The sequence below is a fragment of the Harmonia axyridis genome, chromosome 1, assembly GCF_914767665.1.
Source record: "Harmonia axyridis chromosome 1, icHarAxyr1.1, whole genome shotgun sequence".
In the NCBI taxonomy this organism is placed as follows: Eukaryota; Metazoa; Arthropoda; class Insecta; order Coleoptera; family Coccinellidae; genus Harmonia; species Harmonia axyridis.
The window spans coordinates 5,383,396-5,408,657 of record NC_059501.1 but is presented as its reverse complement, the minus strand read 5'-3'; the positions used below and the strand labels follow the sequence as shown (position 1 = coordinate 5,408,657).

The window sequence follows — 25,262 nt, the reverse complement described above, 5'->3', positions numbered from 1 at the left end:
CTTGTTTTAGAATATATTATTTGGGCACTTTGAATATAAAACAAACAGGAACGAGTACGCTGTATATGCTACCAATACAAAGCCAAGGATCAAATTGGCCATCTCGTTCCTCTATCTATGAATCTTTTTTGTATGTTGCAAATTAAATTTGAACTATGGTTAGTTGTGCATCTTGTGGCTGCTCTCTTATAAAGAGTATTCCAAAAAGAAGTTTCATTTCGAATAGTCTTCCATGTGGTAATAATTTACACAACCAAAATTGTGAAAAGTCGCTTCATCGCTGAATAAAACAAAATCTATTCAATAAGAATACAGATATAGAAATTCAGTAATTCAAAATAATTATCGTCAAGCACCTGGTGTATCTGAATGAGGTAGGCTTGTTTACTCATGATGTCTGTTTGATACCATTTGATTCTCAAATGACAGTTTGAATGTTATAATAATCATGAATGAGTTCATTCAAGTACAAATTGAAAATGAACTTATAAAAATAGTCATTTGTTTTACTAGACAGCAAAGTTATGAATTGACTGCCGCTGCTGATGAATTCAGCCAAGGCAATCAATCTACTTAGCTGCCGAGTTAAACATATAATTTTTTCTTCGATTGTTTATAATGAGACATGTACATGTACATGTGATACATTCCTAAAATCTCTTTATTTTTCCTGTAGTGATAAATTAAAATGAAATATGATAGAAATCGCAATTGTTGGAATGGTTGGTTGCTATGGAAATGTATATGTCCATGATCATTATAGTTTGACAACTCATGAAATATCTGACAACTTTTGGGAAAAATATCGGATGTATTTATATTATGAACAGTGATAGCGACTTGGAAGTACATTTTTCTCCAGCAATAAGGAAGGTGGCAAAAAATATTGATTGTCAGAAAATATCGAATGTTTTATTCGCATTGAGAATAATAACTGTGCTGCCTAGACAGATGGAGTAATAATTTGCTGATTGATATGTGCCTGCAAAATTAACTTTTGCTGTCAATCGGACAAAAAAACTTTTTATGCAAAATTGCGTGAAAAATCAACAACAGCGAATTGAAACATGGCGTGGAAGCACAAGGCTTTCCTTATTATTTTTATGTTATCATCTCGATAGGATATATTTACCTTCTCCACATTTATCCACTTGGTTGGTAACCGGTAACTCAGGTCGACAGTAACATTTCCATCTGTTCTCGTCACAAAAAGATCCATCAAAGCTACACTGTTCTGTAGAGTTACAACGATCTCCATACTTCCTTTCACCATCTACTCCTGAAAATAAAAAAAATCAAATGAACGACTTTTACAACCATCTCCATGTACAAGGGTTGTCATTTATATATAGGGATTTGGCAACCCTGATGAATAAACGTCAAAAACGACGTTGCCATCATGAAGTATGATATTTTTTAGCAAAAACCTACTCAGAACGTTTCAACATCTCGGCAAGGAAATAGAATCAATTCGAGTAATACTTTTTTGTAACTTTCAACGTAGATCAGTTTGTAGTGACACCGTTTGCCCGAGAGGTGGAGTTATGGGTGTCGCGACACAATCTAGTTCGGCCCCGATGAGTTTATGGTGGCCACCGCGTTGCAGCAGAGTCACCTCTCCACAATGAAGTGAAAGTGTTTCTTTGGTAGAGATCGCTGGATAGCCTAACTGAAGAGTCCATCAGCGATTTCGGAAGGGGCACCACAGCCTCTAAAGCGCTACGACATTTGGCTCAAGATGACTCGTCCAAAATTCAACAACAATCCAACGATGAACTTAATTCAAATTTTGGGGATGATGCATCAACCAAAACCACTGTTTATCGATGGTATGGTGAGTTAAATATTGGTCGTCGTTTACTCAAAAACGAATTTGGTTGAAGGACGTCCAAAATCAGTTGTTTTGTCAGAAAACATTGCTGTTGTGCAAAAACTGGTAATGCAAGATCATCATTTATCATACCGTGTGCTAGAGGCAAATTTGCACATTAATTTCACCAGCATACATTCAATTCTTCATGAACATTGGACTGTAAAAAAATTTGCTCAAGTTGGATCTTTCACAATTTGACAATCACTCATAAAAGGGCTCCTGTCAATTGGTGCAAAGAAATACACAAAAAATTGTTTAACAGTGCTTCAAAATACATTTATCAGATCGTGAATGTTGACGAATCTTGGATATATAAAGATGAACCCAAAAGCAAGCGACCGTATGGGTCTTCCAAGATGAACCAAATACAAAAAAAAAATGATAATAATCGAAGCACTTCAAAGCAAATTGTCGTCTGTTTCTTCGCAGTAACCGGACATGAGATAACTGTACCATAGAACCGAAGAATAACTCGTAGTCTTTGGTAGAACAGTCAATTCTGAGAGGTGCACGATCATTTGTTCATCCTTCATCAATGACAACGATGGTTCTTATTTTTTAGCTTGTAAAGGGTGTTTTCTTTAGAGCTATAGAACTTCAAATTGCAATGAAACAACGATGGATTATTCGATTGACATGAATTTTTTTTATCCGCAATATAATCTTGTGGCATTACATTTTAAATATGATTTCTGGCATATGACCGCCACCATGATGTAGTCCAATCTGGACGTCCAATTTTCGATGACTTTTTCCAACATTTGTGACCGTATATCGGAAATAACACGGCGAATGTTGTCTTCCAAATGTTCAAGGGTTTGTGGCTTATCCGCATAGACCAATGACTTCACATAGCCCCACTGAAAGTAGTCTAGCGGTTGTTAAATCACAAGATCTTGGAGGCCAATTCACAGGTCCAAAACGTGAAATTAGGCGGTCACCAAACGTGTCTTTCAATAAATCGATTGTGGCACGAGCTGTGTGACATGTTGCGCCGTCTTATTGGAACCACAGCTCCTGGACATCATGGTTGTTCAATTCAGGAATGAAAAAGTTAGTAATCATGGCTCTATACCGATCACCATTGACTGTAACGTTCGGGCCATCATCGTTTTTGAAGAAGTACGGACCAATGATTCCACTAGCCCATAATGCGCACCAAACAGTCAGTAATGCCAACTTAAAGTAATATACCTCGAAAAAAAAACACCCGTTACAAGTGAATTTTTGAGTGATCGAAACGTTGAATTGATGGGTGTTATCCAGCGTATAGTCCTCATTTAGCACCCAATGACTTTTTCAACATCAGAAGAGGAAGTTGTTTTGAAAATTGATTTGAACGTATGGAAAACTATATTAATCATCATGGAGAATATTTTGAAAGACAATTAAGCCATGCAAATGATATCTACAGTGTGTTTTTCTATCCACTCCTGAAATATAAAGGGCAACCCCAGTATCGGTGATGACTATCAATGCAGTCATTACTGAGAAATCCCATTGGGGTTCTCCAAGTTTACAATGTGTCTGTGTCTTGAACAAACATCACGCAAACCTAACTTCAGTATCTCGATTATCGACTCTGCCAAAGCGATTGTGTGTGATTTGAGATTCTGATCAGTTTGACTGGCTTTGATTTAGAGCTTAATTGGTTATTCAGACAATGTAAATCACCCCTCTGCAGAACTGAAATTCCTTGTTAATAAAGGAACAATACACTCCGATATGATACGAAGGAACAGCTTGTTCCAATGCCAACTTCAACAAATATCCCTGAAATTCTTGAACAAGAGGCGTATTGTGGGAAACACTGCAAGTTTACACAATGGTTTATTAATTCTCCCTTTCGAGTTTAATATCTCAAGTTATAACAAAAATCTAGTGATGAATGTTTTACTGCTGGTTTTATGTTCGGGGTTTCGAATCGTATATTCCAATTTTGGTGAAATTCTTATGGATAGAAATTTCAGTGAGAAATGGTGCGTTATGCCTGATTAAAATATTGTTTTTCTGATGAATTCATAACTTTCAATTCCATGAAGATTCCATTTTACATTTAAATTTGAAGGATTTCCCAATAGGAGTTGTTTTCATTTCAAATGGCTCGCTAACGAGGACATACAGCTGCAAATGTACGAATTGATTATGAAGAATTTCAAGAAAAGAATGCTGTTGGCGGCCATTTGGCTTTTCCTCTTCACACTGAAATGCACATCTTTTGATCTCTTTAAAAATATACTCGTTTTGAAAACTTGAAATAAATTATGTTCAAATAAATTCTCTATAGGGAGTTATATATGTGGTTTTATATTAGTATCGTTATTCACAATACAGGTGCAGAAGGCATTGCTATTCTTCCACGAGTTCACAGTTTAAAGAACGAGTATTATACAGGGTGCTTTTTTAGGGCTATAGAACTTTAAATTGCAATAAAAAAAACATGGATTATTCGATTGACATGAATTTTATTTATCCGCAAGATAAATGGCATTACATTTTAAAGATGATTTCTGGCATATGACCGCCACGGCTGGCTCGGATGTAGTCTAATCTGGACGTCCAATTTTCGATGACTTTTTCCAACATTTGTGGCCGTATATCGGCAATAACACGGCGAATGTTGTCTTCCAAATGGTCAAGGGTTTGTGGATTATCCGTATAGACCAATAACTTTACATAGTCCCACAGAAAGTAGTCTAGCGGTGTTAAATCACAAGATCTTGGAGGCCATTTCACAGGTCCAAAACGTGAAATTAGGCGGTCACCAAACGTGTCTTTCAATAAATCGATTGTGGCACGAGCTGTGTGACATGTTGCGCCGTCTTGTTGGAACCACAGCTCCTGAACAATATGGTTGTTCAATTCAGGAAAGAAAAAGTTAGTAATCATAGCTCTATACCGATCACCATTGACTGTAACGTTCTGGCCATCATCGTTTTTGAAGAAGTACGGACCAATGATTCCACCAGCCCATAAAGCGCACCAAACAGTCAGTTTTTCTGGATGCAACGGTGTTTCGACATACACTTAAGGTTAGCTTCACTCCAAATGCGGCGGTTTTGTTTGTTGACGTAGCGTTGTTCAGGCGTGAGGCTATTCATGATAAATTGCCAAACCAAACTGAGAATAAATCACTTGGCAGCTGTTGAATCGGTCGCCATCTTGAACAGTAATGCCAACTTAAACTTATATACCTCGAAAAAAAACACCCGTTATGTGATGATTAGGTATACCAATATATCGAATCTGTATCAATCTTCTCAACAGATTTGGGTAAATAAATACCAAAACTTATAATTAATTAATTCATCACAGTAAATTAACGAATCTTAATAATATTTCGGCTTTTCTAGAGGATTACTAGAGAACTGCTTGAATTTTTTTCTCGAAATCGCTAGCAGATACGACAAAACTACTAGAAATCTAAAAGTGTAGTAATGGACCAAAGTTTCGTTTTAAATTTTTATAAAATACCAGTGGTCCATCTAAAAGAAGGTCTGGAGAAAATAAGCGTTCCAAATTTCCAGAGAAAATATCAACCTGTCTGTTTGCAATCACAATTAGCATATCACAAAATGAAAACTCAAAATAGGAATATCTATGCCAAATTTGAGTTGATAGGCATTCAGTTGCCTAATATTTCCAGACATCTCAATATGTTGATGGGTTAAAATTATTCACTTGTATATTATTGTGAATAAATGAATAAATAACGACTTTCTTTGTTGACAGACCGCAAAAGTCAAGGTTTACCAACAGTCCACCTTCTTGATTCTCACCTTACAAACATCTCCGAATCCGGCCCTGCTCAATCCAGTTTCTCAATGGAAATTATTCAAACACTCTTCCAGCGCATCCGGAATACCTGCACCCCCCCCACTCCAACTACCGCAACAATTTCCACCTGATTCCGCGGCAATTCCAGCCTCTTCTCCCCACCCCACCCTATCCAGTTTATCATCATTCATAAACAATTGGTCCTTCGAGCCGGATGAGCCGCTTGATGCATGAGATCCGAACGGAACCGAAAATGTGCCGAATCAGTTTTGTCGGATTCAAATTGGTGGGGAAGATGAATTCCCACATGAACTTCTCCGCTTCTGTCGTGCATTATTAATTTTTTCATCTCGGAGCCCCTTCCCAGTTCTAGGGCGTATTGACGGTGGTAAATGCGAAATGAATGAATCCAGGTCGATCCACTCTAACAGGCTTCACCTGTCGGTTTGAAGCTGCTTCTGTGTGTAGGTGGGTCTTAACTTAAGGTTTCCACAAACCAAGGCGTCAAATGCGAATTTTCTTACCGCAAAACTATCCGCATCATATTTTTTCTATGCCTCTCAGTAAATTAATTCAGACCACAAACACCCCCAACAAAAAACATCACCTGCCTCGAAAATAATTCGCTATTTTTGATTTCTCTAGCGATTTTGCTAATCGTTTCTTTCTAATGTTGTTTCCTCAGGGTTCTTTTTGTTTCGGACATTTTTGACTACAATAAATTCCTTGATTTATAACGGGTGTTTTTTTTTCGAGGTATATAACTTTAAGTTGGCATTACTGTTCAAGATGGCGACCGATTTAACAGCTGTCAAGTGATTTATTCACCTGAACAACGCTTGCAAATATTGCAATTTTATTTCGAAAATAATGGTTCTGTGCGGAATACGTATCGCGCACTACGTCCATTTTATTTTGTTCAGCGATGAAGCGCACTTCTGGTTGAATGGCTACGTCAACAAACAAAACTGCCGCATTTGGAGTGAAACTAATGCTCAAGTGTATGACGAAACACCGTTACATCCAGAAAAACAGACTGTTTGGTGCGCTTTATGGGCTGGTGGAATCATTGGTCCGTACTTCTTCAAAAACGATGATGGCCAGAGCGTTACAGTCAATGGTGATCGGTATAGAGCCATGATTACTAACTTTTTCATTCCTGAATTGAACAACCAGGATGTTCAGGAGCTGTGGTTCCAACAAGACGTTGCAACATGTCGCACAGCTCGTGGCACAATCGATTTATTGAAAGACACGTTTGGTGACCGCCTAATTTCACTCTTTGGAACTGTGAATTGGCCTCCAAGATCTTGTGATTTAACACCGCTAGACTACTTTCTGTGGAGCTATGTAAAAAGTCATTGGTCTATGCGGATAAGCCACAAACCCTTGACCATTTGGAAGACAACATTCGCCGTGTTATTGCCGATATACGACCACAAATGTTGGAAAAAGTCATCGAAAATTGGACGTCCAGATTGGACTACATCCGAGCCAGCCGTGGCGGTCATATGCCAGAAATCATATTTAAAATGTAATGCCACAAGATTATCTTGCGGATAAATAAAATTCATGTCAATCGAATAATCCATCTGTGTTTTATTGCAATTTAAAGTTCTATAGTTCAAAAAAAAACACCCTTCACGACGCCGATGAACAGTGCATAAGTAATATATCTGATTCTCACATTCACAATCGATCACATATGATCGATGAAAGATTACCTATCACACCACAAGATACAAAGGGCGGTAGGGCATGCAAAGCTTCGAAAACTAAATGGGATTAAAAACATATGTTCCGCTGAAAACATTAAGCATTTATCAGTAACTAGTTTCGAATTCAGAATTGTAGGAATCTTCCATATGTTGAATGTGTAAACAACTTCCACGTAAGTGTTGTTTTTCGTCTTTGTGAAATACATTCCATCACTCATTCAATTAGGGTTATAGGCAATGCTGCTTATATTGGTTGGTTTGCCATGTGTTATTTATTGAACAGGCGGCTTAGTGAAGAAGTTTGGAGATTTTTATTGGAGAGATAAACGCAGCAAAGCGGACCAACCCCATGTTGTTTTTAAGAATCAAGACTATATTTTTTCAGAAATATGAAAGGGCGGCCACAAACTGGGCTAAATTGCCACCCATCGAAAAGATGGCGCCTGAAACAGTTGCTTCACTGTTTCACCCCTAACGCCGGCCCTGCCACTCACCGGGCTGCTTTTTTGAGCATTCTGGAAGTCTGCCATTCCTACTGATAAAGCATCAATTATCAATCGTGCCTTAAAAATATTAACTAGTTTCAAATGCAAAATTGTAGGAATTTTCCATATCTTGAATGTGTAAATATCAGTTTCCAAATATTTCTAAAGCGAAGATAGTGTTGTTTTTCGTCTTTAAGATTCCATGTGTTATTTATTGTACAAGTGGCTTGGTAAGTTTGGAGATTCTTATTCAAGAAAATGTTGATGAACGCAGTGGAGCGAAACAACCCTAAGTAATTTTCACAAATGAAGGTTGAAGTATGGAAAGGCGGCCAGCAAACTGGGCCGAATTACCAACCTTAAATATAGGTCTGAAACGGTCACTTCACTGTTTTAACCCTTAACGCCAGCCCTGCCTTTATCCCACTTGTATAGTAAATAACTATTATATAATCGTGCACAATCTGGATTCAATGGCTTTGCTCTGATCACTACGTGTCACTTTTTCTATAGGCTAACGACAATTTGCAATCCAATTTGTCATCATCGATATATAATTTTATGCGATAGATAACTGAAATAGAACATTCTTCTCGATTCTTTGAATATATAGCTTTGCCCATAGAGTAATGAACATAGATAGAGGGAGTATACGCAATTTTTACATGTCCCTAACATGGTTAGATCACGTTGTCGGATTGTGATATACTTTCAAATTCACAATTTTACTATAATCATTATAAATGTATATTATATTGAATACAAGATATTTATTTCAGTGATTTCCGATTAAATATGCAAATTCGAATATTTGGAATCCGATATTTTTCCTAATTGTCGAATTTATAATAAGCAGAATATTTGTTATTTCCTGTATCTACCTGTTGAAATACAAGGTTTGGCAACTTTTGCTCTCCTAGTGTCATCGGTTGTTTCACGTCGTTTGGCGCGCTTGAAGTTTGTTTTATGAATTTGTGATATATGTAGGTATTTATTTCAATATATTTTGAGTTAATATGAAACATTTATTGAATGAAATATCGTATCGCTGATATGTTTTCATTTCCGCGCGCTTCGTGTCAAATTTGATAGTCAATGTTTGGGATATAATTTACTGAATTTGCTGAAAATGAGATATGCTCCCTCTATCTATGTTTATTTCTCCGAGATTCTGTTCATAACTTAAATTCATACGAAAGACGTTTATGGCTGAAAATATACCCCTAATTCTGATATACTCAACATTTTCTTCACGTCTGAGTTTGGCAGGGTGGATGGTGTGAATTTTCTCCAAAATACCATCGCTTCGTTCAGAGCATGCAAGGTTCATTACAGCTGAAATAATCGTGCGTTTCGTAGATGAAAAGGTGATAGGTCAATCGATCTGGTTGATCGAAAAGCTTTCATCGACAACCCCTCTATATATAAGAAAAGATTAACGGCAGATATGGAGTGTTAATCTCCTACAATGTGTAATTTTCAATTTAGGTTCTGATGCATCGATCCCCATCCAGGGCCTCACATTATCGTTCATACGCCAGCTAGTGGGAAATCTGAGATTGCAATTTTCCTTAATAGTTAATGTCTTTAATGGGTTAGAGAAAATAATTTCTCTAATTCTGTGGTTATTCCGTTCATTCTTCCACATCTTGTAGAACAAAATCGTGCGAGAATATATCAGAAACGCACAGTTTTCATGGTAACATTTTATTATTCTATGTTGGCACTCCGAACTTTCCGCCACGGCTTTATCTGTCAATTCATCAATTTGCCTTAAAGAAATCAGTTCTGCCAACCAACATTTTTCAATGCAAAAATCACTAAATTATATTTATGGAAATATTTCATTAATTTCAATGAAAATGCAATGAATTAGAGAAAATAATGTATAATACTCGTACAGAAGGCTCATTCTACCACTCGTTCATTCCAAAACTCGCCACTTCGTGGCTCGTTTTTGAATTTTGAACTCGTGGAAGAATATCAATGCCTTCTGCACTTGTATTATAAATAACTATTTTCTTACGGATAATAATATATTACGAAGTGAAAACTCGATCCGGAGGCAGAACTTTACGCACTGATCCGTCTTTGTGCATAAATCAGTAGTCCACAGAGTTATAATCATAGATAGAGGGAGCATGTGTCATTTTCAGCAAACAAATTTTGTTCCCAATATGAACTATCAAATTTGACATGGAGTGCGCGGAAATGAAAAAATATCAGTGATACGATACTTCACTCAATTCGCAAGTTTCTCCACTTATGTCCCATAGTGAATCAACGTTTCATATTAACTCAAAATATATTGCAATAAATACCCAAATATATCAAAAATTCAGAAAACAAACTTCAATAGCGCCAAACGCCGTGAAAGAACCGATGACACTAGGAGAGCAAAAGGTGCCAAACCTCGGTTTTCAGCAGGTAGATACAGAAAATAATAAATTTTCTGCTTATTATAAATTCGACAATTAGGAAAAATATCGGATTCCAAATATTCAAATTTGCATATTTAATCGGGAATTACTCAAATAAATATATTTCATTCAATATAATATACATTCATAACGATATATTAAAATTGTGGATTTGAAAACATATCACAATCCTACAACGTGATCTAACCATGTTGGGGACATTTAAAAATCGCGTTTACTCCCTCTATCTGTGTTTATTACTCTATGTGCACTGCATTTTTGATTCTCTCCTATAACCTAAAAATTCTTCAAGGCTTCAAGTTGGGTGAGTTCCTAGTTTCATAGCAAACTTCGTAGCTCTATGCTTTGTACTAATCAAGCTCCAATTATTCATTACAAAAAATTAGAGAATCAGATTTAATTTTAGTGACGTAATTTTGAACCTTTATTGCATAATATTTTCGCCAACGTACTATGGTATCAGATTGTTCAATCATCCGACTGAATGTTTTGGAGTACAGAAAATTTAAGAATGACATTAAGGAATTGTTGTTGATGAATTATTTTTATAGTGTCAGCAAATACCTGGATTACTCTTTGGTTTGACGAATTTGAATCTTTTGTTAATCAAATTTTCGGTTTCAGTTACTAATTTGTTTCTTTTTCTCATTTTATTATTATTGTATGCATATTTTTTTGTATACAGTGTATTCTGTCTTAAGGAAACAAAGAAATATTATCAGTTTCTCAATCAAAAACGAACGTGAGCTTTCTCTTTCCATCATATAAAAGCATCAATAAAATCGTTTGAGAATTTCTTTGCACTCTCTTCGCTACCAATTTGTCTTTCCGGTGTACAAAGAGATTTTTTCGAACCTTGTTGTTTACTTATTCATTGCCCCTTCGGAGTTGAATGCCTTGTGCGGACACATGCGAGATTTTCAACCTTATAGAGTAAACAGGGAAAATAACGTTCGCTTAAGGAAACCACCCTGTATTTTTATTGGTGTAAAACTTTATTCCGCCATTTTGCAATAGATGCCTGTAACGGTAAATAATAGTCGAAATAAATAGATCGTAGATGTCATACAGTAAGCTTAGGTATTTGTCAACATAACGCCATCGAAATATTAGTTGATGTGTGTCTGCGTCATAAAGTTATTCTCGATTAAACATGTCAGCCTACGATCCAGATTCTTGTCATTTGCGGGAGGTTTTAAATTTCTGCTTCAATATGAAGTAATTTGCGACTGAGGCTCATCGAATGCTCTCAAATACCTATATTGAGGCTGCTATTAGTGAAATAACGTGCCGAGAATGGTTTCAACGCTTCAAGGACGGTGATTTTGACGTCGAAGACCAGCCTGGGGGCTGAAGAGAGAAGGTTTTCGAAGATACAGAATTAGAGACATTACTTGATCAAGACTACTGTGACTCAACAAGCCATTCCAAAACGCCTGAAAGTCATGGGAATGATTGAGAAACAAGGAAATTGGTTGCCGTTCGAGTTGAAGCCGAGAGATGTTGAACGGCGTTTGTTTGCTCGTAACCAGCTGCTTACAGGGCAAAAACGGAAGAGATTTCATTCAGCATAGTGGCTGGTAACGAAAAATGGGTTCATTACGATAATTTCAAGAGCAGAAAATCATGGAAATATCCCGGCCATGCTTCCACGTCGATGGCCAAAACGAATATTCACGGTTTCAAGATCATGCTCAGTACCTATTTGTTGAGACCAGCTCGGCATAGTGTATTATGAGTTGTTAATACCGGTTGAAACAATCACAGACAATCTTTATCGAATGCAAGTAACGCGTTTGATCTGAGAATTGAAAGACAAACGGCCGCAATACAACGAGAGACATGATGAAGTGATTTTACAGCATGACAATGCTCGACCCCATGTTGCGAAAGTGGTCGAGACATACTTGAAAACGTTGAAATGGATGTCCTACCTCACCCGCCGTATTCTCCAGACGTTGCTCCCTCAGACTATCACTTGTTTCGATCGATAGCACACGGCTTGGCTGACCAGCACTTCCGGTCTTATGAAGAAGTAAAAAATTGTATTGACTCGTGAATCGCTTCAAAAGATGACCAGTTCTTTCAACGAAGGATTCGTACACTGCCCGGAAGATGGAAGAAAGTAGTGGTCAGCGATGGAGAATAATTGTATGAGCAGTGTTTCACAATGAAGCCTCGAATTAAGGAAAAAAACGCCGAAAGCAAAGTTGTACGCCTATGTATATTAGCAGCTACAATTTCATATCTTACAGTTCAATCTGATTACTATACCGCATACGCAAACATCTTGCTCTAACCAATAACGCCTATATCCTTGAAGATCCAAGTGCTCACCTCATCAACAGCAGGAACTATTCCTGCTGCGAATTAAGCTTTAATTAACCTCACTTCCTGGCTCGCCCAGGTTCGAACTTTGTTTTTGATGGCTTAATATCCTTCCCAGGACAGGAATAGGAAGAGGATATGTGCGAGAATGTTCAGGATTGGGGGATAGCTTAAATTGAAATATTCTGAAACTAATTTGGGACCCAATTTTGGTGTCATTCGAAATTGCCTACTTAATAATGAATTATAGTGAACTGTTTCAGAGTTTACTATTTGGTAGTTTTATAATTTCATGTTATAATGTTTCCACTAGCAAAAATTTTATCGGTAAAATAAACAAGTTTTGAATAAATGAAATATCATAGTTTTTATTTGAAGCAACAGATGTAATCCCAAAAACAAGTAAATATGGGTTTTTCGGAGTAAGAATATTCAACTTGCAATATGACATACCTGGGACAGACGTTCGTTCAAAAATTATAGATTTAACGAACATCGAATGTATCGAATAAACAATTTTTCACCTGTCCTATACATTCAATACAGTTATAATGATCACCCTTTCCCAAAATTGGCAACATGAAAATTAAACAAGATTTTTCAATAAGAGGTTTCATTTTGAATAGTCCACTCTCTGGACAGCTGTCACTTTAGAAGCTGTCATCTTTTGACAGATTTCAATAGTCTGTGCGAGCAGTGAAAGATATTCCACCCCATACCATAATCGATCCTTCCCCGAAACCAGTAGTATTCAGGAAATTGCACTGAGCATTTCTTTCATGTGGACGTCTGTATACAAGGGAACGTCGATCGCAATGGTAGAGGCAGAATCTAGACTCATCTGTGAAGAGAACTCTTTCCCAATCAGCCTCTTCCCAATGGATATGCTCTCTCGCAAAATCCAAACGCGCCCTTCGATGGGCTGGGGTAAGAGCTGGGCCTCTTGCCGCGACACGAGGCCTTAAATCATATTCTCTGCCGCAATTTCTTATTGTCTGAGTTCTAATTTGCACCCCATGAGTTTGCTCAAGCTGATTTTGAAGGAGGCGAGCGGTTGCAAACCGTTATCTCAACGAAGAAACTCTCAAGTAACGTTCTTGAATGGCAGTTGTTACCCGTGGTCTACCCTGTCCTGGTCTTCGGACATTCATACCTGTCTCCCTGAATCGCTGCAACATTCTGGACACACTTGTATGGGAAACTCCAAACGTTTCTGCAATTCTTGTGTATGTCCACCCTTCTTCTCGCAAAACTACCACTTGGGCACATTCCTCTTGGGTCAAATTGCGTGTTTCACGTTGCATAGCGATCGAGTGTAGAAAATCAAACGAAAGAAAAACTATTGATCACTAAAATTGATCGAGAACAACTGACTTCAGAATGGAGCCAATACATTCAAAATCTGATAATCTCATCTTTTTTATTCCTGCTGGGAAAAACATCTGTATTGATGAAAAACGTTGAAAGTGGATAACATATGCATGCATAATTCTGATAAAAATAATTATCATTGAGAACACCTTCAGTTGTAGAATAAATTTGAAATTTCCATAATGTGCTCTAATTTTATTGCGCAGTGTAGTTGAGTCAAACTGGAATCATTTTACACCGTTCATATTTAACTTAATCATAACATTTCAGGACCATCGTCATAAATTGAAAGCAAATCCAACTTTCCAGATCTACATCATAAAAGTTTCGACCTATCACGAAGAAGACGTATTTTCTGGCGTAATCCGGGGGTAAGATAAATACCAGGCCACTAAGTTGGGCAAAAAATTTCATGGGGTGTACACAGAGAAAGGGAGATTTCGTGCAAAATCTATACCGTAAAGTTAAAGTGGTAGAAGGCTGTACATGTCGTTCCATTTCATGGATCCATCACGCAAAATACAACCGGAAATATGATAAGGGACTGTCTTTAGTGGTTTTGGGACAATGAGGAATGTTGCTGAATTTTCATCGATGTAGGTAGGGGTGTAAGTTATGATAGTTTTGCTCCCCTTTCCAAGGAATGCAATTTGGACAGATGGTCTTGACGATTCAGTTTAGGGGTTCATGGCTTGGCTTGATTTTCAAGCTACTTTGCTTGAGCTTGATTTGATTTCAAATCAAGCTCAAGTCAAGTTGTAGTTTTTCAATCTCAAGTCAAGTATTTATTCATCACGTACTTGAACCATATCAAACTATCTGATTTTCAGCAGTTTTAATGCATAGTGGCACATCAATAAAAAATTTTTGAAATGAGAAGGAACCTTGCAAAAAATACTTTTGTTTATTGAACTAATTGTATAAAAGAACCGAAAATATCAACTTTTTTGAAATAGAAACAATTAAATCAATATAAATCATAACAAAATAAAAATAAAGTTCCTCAATATTGAGAAATCACCAGGCTTTGTTTGTTTTCATAATTTTCCATCCAGGATCTAAGACACATGAGGAATCTTATAGAATATTTGCCTAACCTATTGCTGGTTTTTATAACTGAAGGAGCAGCTCTGGAAAATGGTCTTTTAAAAGAAGCTGAAGATACTGGCGTTGATAAAAATCCTTGGCCAAGTTCGGAAAGATATTTCTGAAACTACTAAAATCTACCAATAGATTTCATAGAAATGTGAGAAGACTACTAATATAGTCAAACTAGCGAGCTTCAGTCTATCGGCGCTCGAGGAAACCCCTTATTTTGTCTAAGCTCGTACGAGATTGCAGAATAGTTATTTATAATACAAGTGCAGAAGACATTGATATTCTTCCACGAGTTCAAAATTCAAAAACGAGCCACGAAGTGGCGAGTTTTGGAATGAACAAGTGGTAGAATGAGCCTTCTGTACGAGTATTATACATTATTTTCTCTAATTCATTGCATTTTCATTGAAATTAATGAAATATTTCCATAAATATAATTTAGTGATTTTTGCATTGAAAAATGTTGGTTGGCAGAACTGATTTCTTTAAGGCAATTTGATGAATTGACAGATAAAGCCGTAGCGGAAAGTTCGGAGTGCCAACATAGAATAATAAAATATAACCATGAAAACTGTGCGTTTCTGGTATATTCTTGCACGATTTTGTTCTACAAGATGTGGAAGAATGAACGGAATAACCACAGAATTAGAGAAATACGTATATGCCGTGCGACGCGTGCATATCAAGCTCAAGTAATATCAAGTAGCATGATATCAAGTCAATTTTTCATTTATTTATTTTAACCTCTTTTGTAATGATTTCTAGTGTTTTTTTTTCGCGAATATTCAAAAAATATATCATTGCTTTGAACAAAGTACGTATCATCAATTTTTTTGCGAATATTTCATTTTTTCATTCGCGAATTAAAAATATTAACTTTCTTCCATGTAGACAAATATCGTTTTGAACTGAGCATCCACGTGGTGGTGTTCCCTCTTGAAGTACTCGGTACCAGTTCTATTAATCATTCAACATCCTACGAACACTGGAAAGACTGCTATTTCTGACCTAAATCAGAAGTTTTGAACTTCTCGTCATCTTTTCCATCACAACAAACAAAAGTAGTTACCAACTTACCGCATTAATACTAGTTATAAAAAAATATTGATTACTATCATAATCCAGTTTCATTACTTTTTTGTACATTATATTGGATATATTGGTTCCAGTGGTTTTGGCTAGGGGCACTTCGATCTGCCGGCTTTCATCGAAATGAAAGCTGAAGTTCCACACAGTTTTCCCTCGATGGTGCGCACTAATAAACACAGAAACGATAAATCGGAAAAACATGGCTATTCCATCGCTTGCAATGTCAAAGTTGTGTTCCACGGTTGAGGGTAAACCATTCTGGGCAATTGTAAAGCTTGAAAATAATCAACACAGGATCACAGAGTATATGAATACCTTTTTCTCTTTTACGTTCTCGTTCCAGTAAGCCTATCATTTCGCAATCTGTGATTTACGAATTTTGGGCTGAAAATGGTGAAAAATTGTTAGATTGGACTCACTGATGAAGAATTCGTTATCAAACTGAATTCTGTTGATTCAGACCTGAAGGATTGAACAATTTAAGGTTGGTTTGAAGCCTAACTTCAAGATTTTTTTTTGTGCCTGGGATTATTGCGCTGATTTAAACTATATTTGGGACGCTTAATCTGTACATGTAATCCATTTTTCTCTAACAACTTTATTTTTTCAGATACATCAACTTATCTACCAATGTGGGTTTCATTTAGTATATTCAATGGTTTTATTGGCAGTCTATAATTGAGTAAATTCCAGGTAAATCTAACCATTTTAATCCTCTTACTCCGGTAAGTAAGAGAAAAAATCATACTTCCCCCGTTACATATAAAGTTGGGCTTAATGAAGCAATTCGTGAAGGCTCTTGGTGAGAATGAGTCATGTTTTGCATATATAGGGGTAAAAATGCATCAGTTGAGAACAGAAAAACTGAAAGCAGGGATATTTGACGGTCCACAAATAAGAAAATTTATTAATGATCCTTCCTTCATAAATTCAATGAATCAAGTTGAACGAGAAGTTTGGACATCATTTGTTGCAGTTGTAGAAAAGTTGCTAAGCAAACATAAAGCTCAAAACAATGTTGAAATGGTTAATGAGATGCTAAATAGTTTCAAATCCTTAGGGCGCAATATGAGTATTAAAATACACTATTTACAAAGCCACTTAGACCGTTTTCCAGAAAATTTAGGAGGGATGAATGAAGAACAAGGTCAAAGATTTCACCAAGATATTAAAGTTATGGAGGACCGCTACCAAGGAAGATGGGACATGCACATGACTGCAGATTACTGCTGGAGTTTAAAAAGGGACTGTTTAAAAAAACATTCAAGAATGTCACGGAGAGAAGCTTTCGAAGTGTTTAGTGACTATTTGATTTCTTCAATTAATCTTTGTTTGTAAGTACGACATAATATTGTATTTTGTATAACTAAAATAAAAATTTCGTATCTACTTTTGTTTACTACACTTACCGATTTGTGTTTAAATAATGTAACCTATATTTCTTTAAAATTATATATCTTTGAGCTCCTTACCTAACCTAACCTATATTTCTCTAAAATTGTATATCTTTGAGCTCCTAGGTAAAAAATGAAAACGTTATTTGAATTCAAAACATCAAATTGATATAGAATCAGCTCGAAAACCACGACACCAAAACAGCTGTTCTCCTGTGTTTCAACAGAGTAAAAGTTATGGCAATGTTTCGAAAATGAACATTTTTCAAAAACACCCGGTAACTATGTTACGGTAATAGCTATGTAGATGCGGTTTTCACCAATGATTTTCTCATGGAAATTGGCTCCCGGACACCGCCATCAGTTTTCATCTATCTAGTATAGAAATAGGACTTCCCCTTCGAAAGTGCACAATTCGGCCCACCCTGTACAATGGCTTATCAAGGTTATTGAATATCTTCATAAAGAATGAATGTGCCAATGTCCGTTTCAAAAACTTCTTTTCAACTATTATACAAATGACACATAATTCATGATAACTTTTGCAATCCCATGAATATTCATATGGGAGCTCATCTCTTTGATATCTCACGTTAGGCACGTTCGTGCAGTCGAGATGCTGAACGTAGCCTGAAGGATCTATCCTCAATTCTCGTCCTGGAAGATGCGACTTTATCACCATCACTTTCATCTCGCGTTTTGAAGTGTTCGCAGCATCCTGAAATTATGGACCGCAAGCGACAGATTTCTGAGGACTTCGGGAAGGACAATTAGAGAATGTACCAGGAGTTTTTAGGAGAAAGATGGAATATCTTCCCTCGAAGTGAAAATCTCATAAGATGGAAATTCGAGAAAACAAAGGAAAATGAAAGATTCTTCGGTTATTTTTAAGAATAAAAAATAAAAGAATATAACACCATAGCTTTGGTCTTGCAGAAGATAAAGAATCACAAACATCAATGAATGATTTGTGTAGACTAAAAAATGTTATAGTCTACACAAATCATCCATTGATGTTTGTGATTCTTTATCTTCTGCAAGACCAAAGCTATAGTATAATATTCTTTTATTTTTCATTCTTATTCTTATTGCCCAAGAAGAAAGTTTACCTTTGTAAACTTTCTTCTTGGGCAGCAAAGTGGTTATACCAAATATCCGTGTTTCTAGAGCCTCTGGGATAGTAGGGACAAAACTCACCACTGGGTTCGAAAAGATTGGCCTCAGAGAGAAAACATGGACGTTGGGGAAAAGAATGTCATTAACGACGTTTTGGTTGAAAGAAAAAAAATCATACTTTTTCAGTTACATTTGAAGTTAGGCTTAATGAAACAATTTGTAAAGGCTCTGGATAAGAATGGGTCATGTTCTCCATATATAGGGGTGAAAATGCATCAGTTGAGCACAGAAGAGCTCAATGCAGGTATATTTGACTGCCCACAAATAAGACAATTAATTAAGGATCCTGCCTTCATAAATTCAATGAATGAAGTTGAACGAGAAGCTTGGACATCATTTGTTGAAGTTGTTGAAAATTTTCTAGGCGAACATAAGCTCAAAACTATTTTGAAACGGTTAACAAGATGCTAAATCAATTCAAATCCTTAGGGTGCAATATGAGTATTAAAATACACTATTAACACATCCACTTAGACCGTTTTCCAGAAAATTTAGGACTCATGAGTGAGGAACAAGGTGAAAGATTTCACTAAGATATTAAAGTTATGGAGGACCGCTACCAAGGAAGATGGGACATGCACATGATGGCAGATTACTGCTGGAGTTTGAAAAAAAGCATTCAAGAATGTCGTGGAAAAGAAGCTTTTCAAGTGTTGAGTGACTATTTGATTTTTTCAATGTTTTTTTTGTTTGGAAGTAGGACATAATATTGTATTTTGTATAACTGAAAAAAATGTTGTATCTACTTTTGTTTACTTCACTTGCGGATTTGAGTTAAACTAATGTAACTTATATTTCTCTAAGATTGTGTATCTTAAAAATTTTAGCTCTTAAGAAAATGAATACGTTATTTGAATTCAGGACATCAAATTGATATAGAATCAGCTCAAAAAAACTCGAAACCAAAACAGCTGTTCCCCTGTGTATACCAGTTTATCGTAACTTCATTAATCTTCGCAACAGTAAATAAATACCAACACTCATAATTAATTTATTCATGTTAGCTCACTAATATGATCTTTATAATAATTTGGATTTTCCTCAGGATTCCTAGACTTGTTTGAATTTTTTTTCTCGAAGTTGGTAGCAGATACGATAAAACTAGGAGAAAACAAAACGTGTAGTACTGGACCAAAGTTTCGTTTAACATTTTTCTAAACTACCAGTGGTCCACCAAAAAGAAGTTCTTGGGGAAAGAAGCGAACACAATTCCAGAAAAAATATCATCCTTTAGATTTTGCATTCAAAATTAACTTATCACATGATGAAAACTTTAAATTGGAATATCTATGACAAATTTAACGCAAATACCTTGTGAGGGGAAGGTGCTATGAGAAAAAATCTGAAGAAGAAATCAAACCTCAACACTCTGTTCCTCGAAAACAAATCACTTATAGGATTTTTTCCCTCAAGGATTATCTAGTTGATATTTACAATAAATGAGTTTTCATATAACATGAATATAAAAATTTTCGAAAAATAAAGTTCATCATTGTTTTATTCATAACGAATTTTCATCAAGGAAAGACCAAATGAAGTAATAGTTATTTATAATACAAGTGCAGAAGTCATTGATATTCTTCCACGAGTTCAAAATTCAAAAACGAGCCACGAAGTGGCGAGTTTTGGAATGAACGAGTGGTAGAATGAGCCTTCTGTACGAGTATTATACATTATTTTCTCTAATTCATTGCATTTTCATTGAAATTAATGAAATATTTCCATAAATATAATTTAGTGATTTTTGCATTGAAAAATGTTGGTTGGCAGAACTGATTTATTTAAGGCAAATTGATGAATTGACAGATAAAGCCGTGGCGGAAAGTTCGGAATAGCAACATAGAATAATAAAATATAACCATGAAAACTGTGCGTTTCTGATATATTCTCGCACGATTTTGTTCTACAAGATGTAGAAGAATGAACGGAATAACCACAGAATTAGAGAATAGTTATTTATAATACAAGTGCAGAAGGCATTGATATTCTTCCACGAGTTCAAAATTCAAAAACGAGCCACGAAGTGGCGAGTTTTGGAATGAACGAGTGGTAGAATGAGCCTTCTGTACGAGTATTATACATTATTTTCTCTAATTCATTGCATTTTATTTGAAATTAATGAAATATTTCCATAAATATATTTTAGTGATTTTTACATTGAAAAATGTTGGTTGGCAGAACTGATTTCTTTAAGGCAAATTGATGAATTGACAGATAAAGCCGTGGCGGAAAGTTCGGAGTACCAACATAGAATAATAAAATATAACCATGAAAACTGTGCGTTTCTGATATATTCTCGCACGATTTTGTTCTATAAGATGTGGAAGAATGAACGGAATAACCAAAGAATTAGAGAAATATACTTAATGAATCATTCCAGCAATCCACTTTCTTGAAACTACTAAATCCTTCTAATTTCATGTTTTTTCCATTATATTCGTCCCTTCGTTCTTGGCAACCGAATATAATACTCAACATATTATCCAAATAAGTTCGGTAATAAAGCTCGTGTAATACTTCAGATCTAATACTTATACGACAGAGGAATGAGCTTTCGTAAGTTACGAAAAATAAACATGAAAAGAAATTTTTCTGCAGCTTGAATAGATTTCCTTCAGCATCTTTTCAACGTCCGGGGTGAAAACATACAACCATATAGAATCTTTATACGAGATTGAAGCCTTTGTTGGGCCTAATAAAAGAGCTTTGAGGAAAATGGAGAATCGAGTAGGAACATGATCTGGAAATACAAAATTGTGGAATTTTGTCAAGGTATTTCTTTGAACGGGATATTCTGATGGAAAAACACCCGAATGATACGATACGAAATGGTTATAAAGACAACAATGTTTATTATGTTCTGACATTTCTTATATGTTATTAAGTGTATGCTATCCAATCATGGAGGGGTAGAAGGTAAAACAACCTTTAAAAATTGTTAAATTATTTTATCAAAATCAATGCTAATTTGTGAATAGGTACTGGGAAATATTTAAGAAGAATTCTTGGGCGACATCATTCAGTTAATTGTGTAAAGAAAATTCATCTTCAAATTTATCACGAATTTTACGACGAATAGTCGCTATTCGAATTGTTGACATATTTAGAGGTGAAAGAGTATGACACAGAAATGCACCCACAGAAGAGAATATTGATTTGTTAGCAGCAAGTGTAAGAGAAAATCCAAAATATTTCAGTTCCACGTCGTTCTCAACAATAAAATCTTTCTGAAACAACAATTAGAGATCATAAGAGATCTCACTCCTCTTCATCTAGTGATAAAAAGAGTGGTATATGAGGCCACTCTACCTAGGGAAGGTATCGGCAATGAGGGAATCAGGAATAAAAGAGCCTGGTCCTCCCTGATTGATTACATACCATCAGTAAACCTTCCCAGAAATGGGATGATAAAGAAAATCAGCATCGGAAAAACCTTCATTATGATACTAAGTAGAAAAAAAGATTGGGAAAAGGAGTCCACAATCCCAGTTCTTAAAAAAATACCATCAAATGGTACATAGATGGTTCCAAAAACACGACTGGACAGAAATGTGAAATAGGCAAGAATAACAAGGTCTTTTGAATCTGGGTTCCCGGCAACTCGGGAATTATAGGGAATGAAGAGGCCAACACGCATGCCAGAAAAGAAAAACAAACTCCTTTCATCGGCCCGGAACCTTTCTGTGGCGTAGACAAATGTAACTACAAGAAAGAGTTTCAGGAGAAGGAAGAAACCGAAAGAGAAACACTCTGGCGAAATCTTCCTGGTTAGGATCACTCCAAAAAGTTTCTTCGAAACTTTGATTCTGCGAGATCTAAGAAGTATCTGGATCTTAGTGAAAATATGCTACACCTCCTCACTGGATTCCTCACAGGGTATTGTCGCCTTAGGAAACATCTCATGAGAATGGGCCTAGCAGAAAATGATGAGATCACTTGGTGACGAAATACCTCGCCATCACTAGCCAACGCAAAATCTGCTTTGGACAAGAAACTCGTAAAAGTGAGGAATTAGCCTACTTGAAGCCATTCCAGATAATGGAGTTCAATAGAACTCTGGAACTGGAAGGCAAGCTGTAGATCACGTCATGCAGAGAATAGCTCTGATGGGGCACAATAGACCATTAATTAGGTTGCAGTGAAACGGAACCTGCTCAATTAAATCTGAATCTAATTGGTTATCATAAGTTTAATATAATCTATTTCTAGAGGAACATATTCCACAGCTATTAATCATTTGAATCAAGTTGATCAATCAAGTGATAGATTCTATAAATCGTAGATAACAAAAGTCAAACATTTTTATGCCATATTTTTCTAAAAATATTTCATATTTTTTGTGTGTCATTTCGCAATCTAAATATTCATGTTCCACATTTCAATACCTGTAGGTATGTGAATAAATTTTTACTACGTTCATTTGAAAGATTCAAATCACAAACAGAATATCCAGAGGAGGCAAGAGAAGCACCCCATCTCTACTAATAGAGTAGACACAGTCTGCGTTAACTTTGTCATGAATTTTTATGAAACTTGAATAATGAGACTCGCTTTCTCTAACAATTCTAGGCTGAAGGATACCTTGGAGTACTTTATTTCGAATGAATATGGAGTCATTAACGTGAAGGTTGTAAGGGAGGATTGCAGAGACGTAACAAGGAGGATTTAGAAGTTCTGAGGGACTGTGTAAAACTTTGAGGGATAAAGTGGAGTGTAATTCAAGGGAACTTGATTCTCTTGAGATTATTAGCGAAAATACTAGCAGTTCTTTGTCAATTTTATGATAGCTTTTTAGTCTTTCATGGTTTTTGGCACTCGTTCAACGAACAGATAGATCACAATGTGAATCTCAGTTTTCGAATAAATCAAACTTTAAACCCACTCTGATGATGAATCCACCCTTAAATTCTATTCTGTCCGTCCGGTGGGTAGACCGACGATAACTCTCAAACGAAAAGACCTAGAATGTTGAAATTTGCAGGATAGCTCAGAATCTTGAAGGCCACAGATAAGTTTAATATGCAGAATCCGATTTTGGGTTCTGGAAGAATGACCGACCGTTCTTAATTTTGTTCTCCTGTTGATTTCAAAACTTAGGATTCGATCCAGATGAAAATTTCGCATTTGGATGTGAAATGAGAATTCTAAGCTTGGTGCAAAATCAAGCTTTGTTGATTACGTTTTGTTCTCCTCAAATCATGACATTTCTTAGAGGGCAATTTCTGTTAATTCAGTGTTTATTTTTAACTCTGTTGTCCTAAAGGCATAAAGAAGAAGAATTTTTTTGTATATCCACTTTAACTTCCAAGAAGAACGAAATTTCTAAAACAATTACCTATCATGAATTTCGTATTGTATTTTTTTAATTCTAGTGCAAATGTTTAGTCTCAATAGGAATTGAAACATTCAGAAGAACAGGTTTTAAATTATTATAATATAAAAAAAAATGAAAAATGAACAATCATCTGAAGTCTATTCTGTCAGAGCCATTTTTGCTAAGAATCCTTTTCGTTTGCGTTTGATTCAGCAGTAATTCTAGGTATATATGTGTCTTATAAGATTCTGATTTTGAGTACGAAATTTCTAGTTTGGCCGTTAAAGATAAATTCATTTCTTTATTTTTGGCATCAATTATACCATATCAATTAACGATATCTCCAAAACTAAGGCTAGAAAAAATCTGGAAGCGATTTTTAAATCGGCATATAAAACTATTAGGTGTACAACTTTGCTTCCGCCGTTTTGCAATAGACGGCTGTAGCGGTAAGTGGTAGTCGAAATACATAGATCGTAGATGTCATACAATAAGCTTAGGTATATTTGTAAACATAACGCCATCGGAATATTAGTTAATTTGTGTCTGCATCATTAAGTTATTCTCGATTAAACATGTCAGCTTACGATCCAAATTCTCGTCATTTGCGGGAGGTTTTAATTTTCTGCTTCAATATGAAGAAATCTGCGACTGAAGCCCATCGAATGCTCTCGAATACCCATGGTGAGGCCCAAGTGCAGAAAATCATGAGGATATCCCGGCCATGCTTCCACATCGACGGCCAAACCAAATATTCACGGTTCCAAGGTCATGCTCAGTATTTGGTGGGACCATCTCGGCGTAGTGTATTATGAGTTGTTAAAACCGACTGAAGCAATCGAATGCGATCGTTATCGAATGCAATTAATGCGTTTTAGCTGAGCATTGAAAGACAAAACGATGGAAACGTTGAAATGGGAAGTCCTACCCCAACCACCGTATTATTCAGACGTTGCTCCCTCGGCCATCACTTGTTTCGATCAATGGCATACGGCCAGACTGACCATCATTTCTGGTCTGAAGAAGAAGTAAAAAATTGAATCGAGTCGTGGATCGTTTCAGAAGATGACCAGTTTTTTCAACGCGGGATTCGGACGCTGCCCGAAAGATGGGAGAAAGTAGTGGTCAACGATGGCCAAAACTTTGAATCATAAATGTAACGGGTGTTTTTTTTCGAGGTATATAACTATAAGTTGGC

General features: G+C 36.1%; 1 protein-coding gene across 3 annotated transcripts in view; it reads right to left on the bottom strand.

Annotated features, from left to right (window-relative positions):
* The window catches only part of LOC123671060, a 106,689-nt gene that overhangs the window by 64,488 nt on the left and 16,939 nt on the right, over positions 1-25,262 (bottom strand). For all 3 annotated transcript variants that reach the window (XM_045604717.1, XM_045604718.1, XM_045604719.1), the window contains exon 2: positions 1,133-1,279. In XM_045604717.1, coding sequence (XP_045460673.1) covers positions 1,133-1,279 — 147 coding nt within the window. The remainder of the gene's footprint in view (positions 1-1,132; positions 1,280-25,262) is intronic.